General features: G+C 36.3%; 1 protein-coding gene across 1 annotated transcript; it reads right to left on the bottom strand.

Annotated features, from left to right (window-relative positions):
• Window positions 1-483: 483 nt before the first annotated feature.
• LOC139761719 (nuclear nucleic acid-binding protein C1D-like) lies at window positions 484-11,083 on the bottom strand. The gene is made up of 4 exons (XM_071686107.1): window positions 10,756-11,083; window positions 7,560-7,626; window positions 3,350-3,562; window positions 484-2,403 (listed from the first exon to the last, which is right to left on the bottom strand). The coding sequence occupies exons 1-4, from the start codon at window positions 10,921-10,923 to the stop codon at window positions 2,231-2,233; spliced, it is 621 nt and encodes a 206-aa protein (XP_071542208.1). The 5' UTR covers window positions 10,924-11,083; the 3' UTR covers window positions 484-2,230.
• Window positions 11,084-11,562: the final 479 nt, after the last annotated feature.

Raw genomic sequence — 11,562 nt, 5'->3', positions numbered from 1 at the left:
GTTTGTGTAATGGCTTAAGCAAGATATTAAGTAGATAAGTGGTTAGAATAAATTTGGCAATAAGGGAAACGAAAAATCATGAGAGAATTAGTTCACAAAGAAAAGATTAGATCTATGAGATAGAATAGACATAAAAACTATCACAGAAAGAAAAACTGAAACTATCTGCATGACACAAAACAGGAATAAAAGATACAAAGGAAACCAAAGAGAAAGTAGTGGGTCAGAGGATAGGAATCTGTAAGTATTACTGAACAAAAGTGTCATTTACTAAGAATTTTGCAGGATTATTTTGATTTTCAGGCAAGGAAGCCATTCACAGCCAACCCAGCTGCTTGCCATCTCATTTTGGGAGATGAAAGGTGGAAAAAGCTTCAGAAACAAGTCTAAGAAAGAAATTCTGAATATGATCCCCACTTTACTACTGTATAGTAGGAAAAGCATTAGAATATAAACAGGTATCGAGAGTAACACATCTGCATATCATATACCAAGGTAGATTTATTTCCTGAATCATATGAAACATCTTGTGCTCATAAAAAATACATTTTGAGTGTTTAGATGTCATGATGTCCAATGACATCATCTAAATACTTTCCAATCCTCCATTGCATAGAACATACAATCCTCCAAATGGCTTGGCTAAAAAAATTCATTAACTGCAGTCCCATCCACGAAAAAGGAAAAAGTGAACAAATTGTGATCAGTAAGTGCAAGTCCAAGAAACATGATTAATTATAACTGTAAAGGCTTTGGCTATAGGCTGTGCCTACGTTGCAATGCTTTGTTCAACCGTTTCACTACAGCACTCTTTTCATGTTGATACCCTTCTTTGCATAGTACTCTTTTTATCATGATATCCTAATATGCTTATCATTCATAGGTATTCACTAAAATGCTCTTAGAAATTACACTGATTGATTAAATTGGATGTAAAGAAGTGCACTGAAAAAAGGTAAATGCAAATCTCAGTTCTGTACAGTGCTGTCTCTCACTGGAATAATGGTAGGGGCAATTCCATAAAATGTAGGGAAAATGAAAGAATGTGGAAAGACTGCAACTCCTTTATCTGCTCTTAAGTTGCACAGTAGGACTCTAATACTGGAAGTAATGGAAAGTCTTTAGTACCTGTATCAAAGACACATCTTGATGCCGTATGTCTCTGAGTTTATTGCTTATCCATCAATGTAATCAATCACATACTCATTTACTTAAGTTGTATACAGTATTTTCCTTGCATATCAGCACTTAACAATGTACAGTATAACCAACTACATATTTTTGTTTTCCTGTGCTATTTCATTGCACAAAATGGGTGCCATGGTAATGAAATGAACTTCTTATGGGATGATAGTTTCTTTAATATTGTTCTACTTAAGGCTTGGTTTTTCTGGAGCTAATTAAAAGTTTTAAAGACTGTTTGTATATGGATATCATTTGAAGCAGGCTATTAGTAATCTGATTTAGTTTTATCAAAAACTCTGATGAAATTTGTAATGGATATCCATACTTAAAACAGGTAAATATCATGTCATATATATACTATAATTATCTGGAATCATCTCATATCACCCTCTTCTGAAAAAAATAAATGCATAAAAAAAGGACAAATACCATATGCTTCAAGTCCATATTGTCATTTCAAAAGTAATGAACCATTTCATTAGCTCCGAGTGCAGAATACATCTTACCCAATTTTTTATATGAATTTATCTATGATGAATCTATGATGAAATAATATCTTCATTCTCCATTCAAATACATTAACTGTAAAGCATGTTTTACATTAATTTAGTTATAAAGTGTTATAATTTGTCATTAACATGCCAAAATGCTGGGCTAACACAGAGTACAGTGCTCCTTGCTCAAATTCAAAAGAAAGCTGTCCTTACTCTTGGAACTGTGTTATTTCATTTCTTTTCTTTCCTTTCAAAAAAAAGCCAAATCCACAAGAAGTGCTGTGAGATGACATTCAGTGTTTCGTGTGTACTGTTTGCCAATCAAAAGTACAATGAAACTTAACGAGTATCTATAAATGGATGAATGTATGTACTTGAGAACAGTAAAACATCTAGGACTACTATACAACAATAAAAAAACTTTCTTGTATTCTTTACTGAACTTAATTTTCTTAAACATGTAACCATCATTTCAACAACCAAAACAAAAATCTGAATCAAAGTCTATTACACAATGCCTTAAGGAAACATATAAACTTTGAATGGTAAAACTACCATCCTTTCCCATACCATGATCTATTTCTATCACCATCTGGGGCATCCACGTCATTATTTCCATCACTTTCCTCTTCATCTTCACTCTCACTGCTACTGTTAGATTGTTCTTTAATTTGTTCCTGTATCTTCTGTCTCTTTCGTGCCATATATACAGATGACTCATCCTCTGTTATTAAAGAATACAATGATGAAAATATAACATTTGGATTAGCTTAGAGTTGACTGTGTGTGTCAACAGGCAAGTGTTGCAAATATCTACTTTTAAGTAAAAAGGTAAACTAAATATATACAAATTGTTCAGAAACAGGAATGACAGGGCAGACAATAGCATGACCATTTGTTTTTAGTATGAAAGAATATGATGAGCAGTAAGCATGAAATAGTCAAAGAGAGGGCTGCGAGGGAGAGTTTAAGGGGAAGGGAATGAATGGTTTGGAAATGTCCTTGGGGGTAAAGTAAAAAAGTGTGAGGGTTAGAGCAAAAGGAGGGAGTGTAATAACGTGTCAGAGATTTAAAGAAAGTGAGCTTCAGAGTGATGTGGGTGAGAATGAAAGTGTTTTATAAAAAAAAAAAGGATGACTCAGTGATTATGTACCTGGTAGCAAGAAGAGTGAGGAAGGGAGGTGAGTGTTTTGGGAGGAGCCCAGTGGTGTGTTAGCATGTTCAATGTAAGGAATTAAGTATTAATGTTGGGCGATTTGAATGCAGGAGTGAATAATGTGGCAGTTCAGGGTATAAACTGTGGGACAATGGATACCAAGTGAGAATGAAAACAGTGAGCGGGTGTATGTTGTGGTGCTGAAAAAGGACCGGTGATTGGAAATACCTAGGTTTAAAATAGTGACATCTTGCCATTGTACATCTGTTTCTTCTGTTACCTAGTACTCCAAAGACATTGATAGTATCTTAGGAAGACTTATACATTGCTTGCTCAACCTAGACAAAAAAAGAGTACTTCAGTTATTCAAAATTGGTTTTCCTGTTTAAAAAATGTCTGAATAACAGCATACTTGAGCCCTCAGCAGAGAAAATGGAGTCTTAATCTCTTCTAGATAACACTTTGTGTAAAGTTAATAATCATGTAATTTTTGTATGAAGACCTCACTCCTTACCTTCTACACCTGCTCTCTCATCTTCACCTCTAGTGTTCAAGCCAAGCCCATGCCTGATGAATCTGGCAGCTGCCTGCGTATCCACTTGACACCTGTTAGCTCTGGCCTCCACTTGGGCTATACGAGCCTGTGTCTCCTTTAGTCTCCCCATCTCAACCTTGTAGTCATCTCGTAATGATGAATCCACATCTTCCCCAACAGTTCTCATCAAAACTGTAGGACATCCAAATAAGACTATTAGGTACAACAGAAAACACATTTAATGTCATTCTGATATAACATCATTGTGGTTTTAGTGCATTGCGAGTGGATGAGACCTTTCTCCATGTGTTTCCTGGCGCTACCTGGCTGGCGCAGAAGGTGGCGATGCTGTTTCCTGTGGGGTAATGATGAGTGCAAAATCTTTGCCTTAGGAGTTTCTAGTCACAGACAAAAGTCCACATCAAGTTGGGCCTTAATTGAAATGAACGAGAAAAAGAAGAGACAACAGAAAGCATTTATGAATTTTGGAGGGAGTGAAAAACCTGTCCTTTAAAATGTGTCATGTCAAAGGCAGAAAGACATGAGTTCCAAAGCTTCAGTGTGTAAAGAAAGAAACAATGATCAAAATGGCCACACACTAATCATGCGACGGAGCAGTTCACCGAGTATTGCGAGGTCTAGCTACTGTTGCATACACAGAAGCAACCAGCTATTGGGAGCAAAAACCAAAGTAAAGTCTATAAAAGAGGGAAAGTGAACCACAATTGCGGCATCGGGCAAGCGAGTCAAGTTTTGAAGTTAGCCTGGAAGAGTTAATAAGTTGGGTTGCTTATGACTCGACTATGTCAAAACGCATACAGAGATACGACTATCCCAGATGTGAGAGCAGTCCTACATACAAGGATGGATCAATCCTTTGTTTAAACTGCGACTGTTCAGAAGGAAATTTTAACATCTATATAAGACTCCCACAGTCTTAGAGGCAGACTTAGCTCTTCTAAGATATAATGGATGTGACAATAATGCCATGTATGTTCACCAAATTATGAGGTGGCATTTCAGAACTGTCGAAGTAGAAAGGAAAGTTACTGAGGGATTTCCGATAGACAGATGAGAAGAAATTAGGTCTCAGAGGCATTGATTTAAGATTTCGTCTACCCCACTGAGATAAAATATTCATCTTACGATAAACTTACGAATATACGATACTAAATAATTGAGGTACGAAAACATTCGGTGGATGGCACATGACGTTAATTTCCGAGTCACTTGTTTTGGCGTAGGTGTTGGACGACATTCTTACGATATTAGAGTTCTAAGTTTAATTCAGCCTTTGTGCAATGAATGCAAAACGTGCAGTATGTACCACTGATGTCTTTGGTCAGAAAAAGAAGAGGAAAAGTGTTACAACAGAATCAAAATAGAGTGTTAAAAGAGGTAAACAGCGAGTTGTGGACATTGGATAAGCTTTTAGTTTGCATTCTACAACTGTATGAACAATCAACTGGTAATAACGCATTCGCATTAAGTACTAAAGCATGTGCTCATAGTGTGACGCCTTTAGCTGCAACAAACTTTACACGTAACCCAAGTAACATAGATAAATATGGAAAGACTGTTGAACATATGGTGGAAGATCAACATCTGCGTAACTCCGGATTCAATGCTGACCACACAGACAAAAGCTTTTAAGTTTGTTTGGAGACCTGAAACAGAAAGGAAGTTCTAGTACTTAAAGTGAAACTGTTGTGGCTAGTTGTGGGTGGTTTGAGCGGTTTATGAAGCGCTCAAACTTAACATACAGAAAACAGGTGAGTCGGCGAGTGCAAGTGTTGTAGCTGTCTTCTGCTCACCCAGCATTACTGAAAAAAAAAAATAATAATTGAAGAAGGGGGATATAGACCACAGCACATATTTACTGTTAATGCAAAGGCCATGTTTCGGAAGCGAATACCAAAAAGAACATATTTCGAGGAAAAAGTAAATTACCAGGGGGTCAAGCCTGGCTAAGATCGCATTCCACTCCTTGGAGAATGACCTGACTTGTCAAATCATTGCCCCCCCAAACCACAACTAGCCTGACACAATCCATGGATCAAAGGATTACTGTAACGTCAGAAACGTATTGTCTGCGGTGAACCTTCCAGCAATTAGTTAAGTAAACTGAAAAATGGCCTACTGTTAAGAAATTTGGGCGTGCCAACTATACAAGAGTGCTTTCAACCACGCTAACAGGCGAGAAGTGATTTCAACCACAATGCACCATCTTTGTAAAATCTATCAAGATTGTACTGCTGACCCTTGGATTAGAGCTGCCAGTAAACAAAGCTGATAAATATATTGTGCTGGCAGACTAGGCGACTGGTTTTCACGATGTAGAGGTAGATGATGTAGTAAAGTGAATTGAATCACACAGTGATGAATTATCAAATGCGGACCTCACTGAAAGAGAACATCAACGAGCTGGTGAACATAAGACGTTGAAAATAAATAATACAGAAGAAACACGGGTTTCAACGAGATATGCTTGATACTTCTGAGTTTCCGGATAAAGCGACGGCCATTTTCACTGAAAAAAAGGAAAAAAATACCCTAAAGTACAAGTTCACAGGCTACCAGGATAAAGAATGTAACAAACTGTTACAAGGAATTGTAAAGTCAAAAGAAAAGGCACGGCAGCAAACATAGGACAAGCTTTTGTTAAACGCTCAATTAATCATGAAGTACATACCAGCCATCACTCCCTGCCACCAAACTCTAAAAGAAATTTCTCGTTACTGATGTGAAGCGTTGGAAATACATGTTCATTCTGCCAATCTTCCCTTGGGTGACGATTAAGACTAAGTTCTACCCTTCACTGATCATAAGAAGGAACCTGATTCTCCTTTACCCGTCAGCGATAATGGAGGAGTGGTGGGGCGTCCAAGTGATCTCCCTCACTTCCTACCAACCACCACCCCACCACATCATTCCTCGCACTCTACTACATCAACCAGCGAGTAAGCAATTACCTGATTTGTGTTTATTAATCTTCCTTGTATCTATAGTATATACTTATTAACATTCATAAGTTATGTTTTTGGTATTTAGTATTTGTGTGAGAATATTGACCAAAAATACAGTGAAGGAACATTGTACATGCTTGTATCATTGGTTTTATGGTACAATCGGTTTTGCAATGCTTTGTTTCACGTAATGTCTTACTTTTCAAGAACCTATCAACGACAATAACAGATCTTGCTGAGGAGCAGTTTATTCATAATTACCTCAGAACCTGTTTCTACGAAAGTCTTGGCGTTACACTGGGCGATCTGGGCCTATTTAAAGACTCCTGCAGGACAGAGCTATGCTATTTCCCGGGTCATGGTAATATATCCTTTGAAATGGAAAATTCTTTGATGAGACTGTCTCCCAATGATAAAGCCTCGCTAAAAGTAACCTTTCACCTACGATGTAAATTTACCTTGAGCTGGCGGAGTCCGGCAACAAGCTGGATTTGTATATCTGATTATCGGGTATTAGACTAAAATGGCATTTTATAAGACAGCTGTCCAAAGAATGTTGGATTGTTATGTAAGGAAATTTGTGATTAGTAATTGATCACTGGGAAGCACATGTCAAGTCCTTGTTTTTTCCACACATTTTCCTTGCGCTACCTCGCTAACGCGGGAGAAAGCGACAAAAAAAAAAAAGATATATTATATATATATATATATATATATATATATATATATATATATATATATATATATACATACACCCTACCCTAACCCAGTTACCCATTTATCGACCTGCCCTAAATAATGACGAACAGCTGGGTTGGCTGTTAGCTAACAGCTGTACCTAAGATTTGAACCAAGGCATGATCGTGCATGACTCATGGTCAGGAACACTAACCGATACACCAGTAAAGTTGTCCTGGATTTCTGACTGCCTGCACCCGATAATTAACCTTACACTCGCTAACAATCTCAAATATTTCCTGCTATAAACTTCACTATGCGTTCATCTTCATCATTCTGTTACTGTAAGTTGTACTGACTGAACTTGCAGTACAGCATGAAGGTAATTGTAAAAGTAATTTCTTTATTACTAATGGTCCTTATTGAAATAATTGAAACTTTTGTTACTCATTATAAATTGCATTGACAGATGCAGTACAGCATTTGCAGTAATATTGGTGGTGAAAAATAATGTCACCAGCATTCCTTACTGATTTAACACTTACCCCAAAATAAAGAATTGATGGTGTAGATCTCCATCATGCCAATCTTAGCTCGCTCAAGTGGTAATAGCTGAAATTCAAAAAAGAAATCATTAATTTGGCATTTCCATAATATGAGAATCATATTGAGACCATATTTCCAATCAATTCCTCCATAACTAAAATATCAGAACACTGCAATCAATGACCAAGTAATTTTCCTGAAAAAATAATTACATTAATGTTAAACAGAAAAATGAAAGCCTTTTCAAAATATATGACACAAGAAAAATAAATTCTGAGTGTGACAGTTCTGAATTCATTGTATTCTGACATCTTCCTCAAGAAAATAAAAAAAATAATTGTTTTACACGAGTCCAATTAGCACTATTACTCATGGAGGGATTAGCCATGCGGCACATGGGGCTGCAACCCTAGGACCACCAAAGAACTCTGACCAACCAAATGATTGTACAAAACATACTGGGACTCCTAATTAAGCTGAATAAATTAAGACAAAATGGAAGAAAATACAATTTAGGAGTATCCCACGGCACACTCAAGATGTGTTCCTGGGGAAAGAGATTTCATCGAACCAGCCTTCAATGGGGTCACTATAACATATGTGGTGCGGAGATATATTTCTTTCAGCATTGTCTCTTACCTGTGAGTACCAGATTCATCTTAAGATGATACATTTACTCATCACCTTTGTTGTATTTTCAGCACTATCACTTGCAAACCTTTTTCTAGACATTTTGGGTATAGATATTTCACAAACATTCTTTAGAATGATTATTGAAGTAATAGAATGAGGCTTCGGGCATATGTCTAAAATGAAAAAGCACGAGAAGCTAAGTGATGGCTGGCTTAGACCACGCTACATATAATGCTCATCATTGGCTGACCAAATGTAAAGAAAAATGGTGGATGTGACCACTCCATTTGAATTTGTAATTTTCAACTACATTACAAATTAAAAACCATAATTGCTGAGTTTTCAATCAAATTTGTCAAAGGCCAGTGGCAGTGTTGAAAGAGAGCAAGCAAACTGTTATATGGCCAGCCATTTCCCATATATCTCATTCAATACATTCAAATCATCATTCATCTCTGGGTGGCATTGAGGTAGATTAGGGATTAGGGGTCAGATGTTAATTGATTAACATGTTTTTATCTCATCATTTCTTTGCAAATCAATGTGGCAGCACTTCTCCAACAGCTCCTGCTGAACTTAAGTCACATTTTTCACTGAAAATGCCATACAGAGTATCATTGTTTTTCATTGTAAGAGACAGGACAGAACCTTGTGGGACACTGCTATTGATAGAAAAGGGAGGAAAGGCTGATCCATCAACAAACACCGAGATAGAACAACTGGAGAAGAAGCTAGAAATGAGAGAGGAAAGTGAGGGAGTCAAGCCAAAAGAGAGGAGCCTAGAGATGACCAGGCATTAGTATGACAGGAAAGAAGATCACTAATGGCTCTCGCTTTATGGATGCCATACTGATCATCAGCCAAAAGGCTAGGATATACCTCAGTTTTCGATGTTATAATAATATCATCTTTCTTCCATTACACAGGTCTTAAGGAACTAAACACAGTCAGCGAACAAACCCCCAAACCAATGATTATAAATGACACCATAACATGCATATATTTAAAAAAAACAAAAACAAATTATGAACATTAATGTTGCCAAGGAAAGTTACTTTAGATTTGTATAGGCTCTGTTGATCTCTATACGTGTCACTTACTTTTACCTGGAATTATCCAGTTATCATAGCCCTCCTCACTACCACATTTATAATTGCATGAAAAAATGTAATAATGTATATTATGTTTCCCTAGGCAAAACACAATTACTATGTATAACAAACCAAATGATAGGTATTGCTGTCAAATCCATACGTTATTTCAGTGGTGTTCCGTAACTCGAACTCTGCCAAATAATAAACTTGTAAAAATCAAGAATGTTATGAATGTGCTGTTTAACCTCCCCTTGTATTGTAATGTTGCCAAGGAAAGTTACTTTAGATTTGTATAGGCTCTGTTGATCTCTATATGCGTCACTTACTTTTACCCCGAATTATCCACTTATCATAGCCCTCCTCACTATCACATTTATAATTGCATGAAAAAAATGTAATAATATATATATATCATGTTTCCCACGGCAAAACACAATTACTACATATAAGAAACCAAATGATATGTATTGCTGTCAAATCCATACGTTATTTCTGTGGTGTTCCATAACTGGAACTCTGCCAAATAACAAACTTGTAAAAATCAAGAAAGTTATGAATGTGCTGTTTAACCTTCCCTTGTATTTAATATATATCATATTTTTCTTATTATCTGGAAAATGTGTAATTGTTGCAGTCAGCAGTTACAATATGTTGCTGGGACCTTTTACATTCCCAAAGACCCGAAGATTCAGTTGTATACTTGACCCTGCAGTATCATGCAGCAAATGTACAAATATATTACCTATAATAATGGAACTTAATGAAGACCAACAGCATTTATGAAAATCCCTCTCCTCATTAACCTTAGTGGCCAAGATTTACTTAAAAGTTTAGTACATATCAAGGTCAAAATAAACTTCCTGCTGCATGACACCACACAATCAATTGTTACAAGATGGAATCCATTTGTGTGTACAAGTATATCAACAATCCCAAATAATGGTGACAATATCAATCAAACAGTTTTCAAAAAACAAAAATATGATAACTAATGATTGGCAAAAAAATTAAATGAAGTTTTCATAGCTTACTGTAATATCTATGAAATTTCACCTATATCTACAATGGATGACACTATATATTCCTTAATAATCTTAGCCCTCATTGTATTGCCTTTTCTAGTATTGTAGAATAAAACAAAATTGTACAATTCGTGTTCTACAGTTTTTTTTTATCTAAATACTACACTACCTTCAAGAGACAAAATTACAGTATCCAGTGCAATCACTGGCATGGATCTAAACTGGTTAGTTGCCATTATTTCTACATTTTCCCTAATCTTCATTGCCCTCCCCCATCGTTATTTTTATGTGGTAGGAAAAATTATCTAAATCACTCTTTACCTCTCTCATTATAATTTCCATGCTGTACAATCACTGCAAAACAAAATCACTGATACTCCAAAGTTAAGTCCCAATGTGCCCCTTAAACTTGAAATTTACTGTTATGGTGCCTTCACATGACTTACTTTATTCAAAACTTCATAGTACTGTCGAGAAATCAGTGGTTTGAGGTCTCTCTCTAGTTTATCAACGACTTTCAATAAGTTCAACATCTTTGGTGCCATTCCAGGAGGAACATCCTCGTGGCTGGTTTCTCCTGTTCCCGACAACACTTCAGGTTTTACATCCTCCATGTTTATCTTCTCCTCCTATTCTTCTGGAAGTTTACGTCAATATTATATACTTCTGATCACTACTTTAAGTGTTAATTTTCTATTTTCTCTAAAATGTTATGTGGTGTCTGTCTTTACGGGCTTCAAAGCTTCCTCTGTACTTGTTGACATGCGAACGCACAACTGTGTGGAGCACATGTGGAGCGGAGGAGCTCATGAAAAGATGGTAACACACATTATTGTTGGCGAACAACAATTCCCAACAAACGATGTTGGTGGAAAATCAATTTGATATCAGCTCCTTAAACGACCTTACACATTTTACAACCATCGGAATTGTTTTTGGTGTTGTTATCATTTCAAGTTAATATTTACAACCATTGGAAGTGTTTTTGGTGTTGTTATCATTTCAAGTACACTAACTTCTATGAAAGACTACCATTGTTTTACCAGGGGGAAGACACCATTACAATAAATTAATACAGATTGATAGAATACAGTTTCATTGAAAATGTGGTAAATCAACAGTGATGTTATGATTCGAGGTCGAATCAGTCGTTCGACCCTAACAAAGGCAGAAGGCGTCAATTTCTCCAGTCATCTTAAATACATTGCTGTAAATTGGGTAATAGGGCTTTATTCTAATTATACCCAATAAAT

Source organism: Panulirus ornatus, chromosome 41, assembly GCF_036320965.1.
Source record: "Panulirus ornatus isolate Po-2019 chromosome 41, ASM3632096v1, whole genome shotgun sequence".
Taxonomy (NCBI): Eukaryota; Metazoa; Arthropoda; class Malacostraca; order Decapoda; family Palinuridae; genus Panulirus; species Panulirus ornatus.
This window is presented reverse-complemented; position numbering and strand designations above follow the sequence as displayed.

Bases quoted from the DNA above. Each gene is read 5' to 3' on its own strand.
- LOC139761719 (XM_071686107.1), bottom strand. From the start codon at position 10,923: ATGGAGGATGTAAAACCTGAAGTGTTGTCGGGAACAGGAGAAACCAGC. The intron at 7,627-10,755 runs GTAAGTCATGTG...TTTGAATTTCAG, and splicing joins ACTATGAAGTTTTGAATAAA to CTATTACCACTTGAGCGAGC. The intron at 2,404-3,349 runs GTAAGGAGTGAG...CTTTAATAACAG, and splicing joins TGAGAGAGCAGGTGTAGAAG to AGGATGAGTCATCTGTATAT.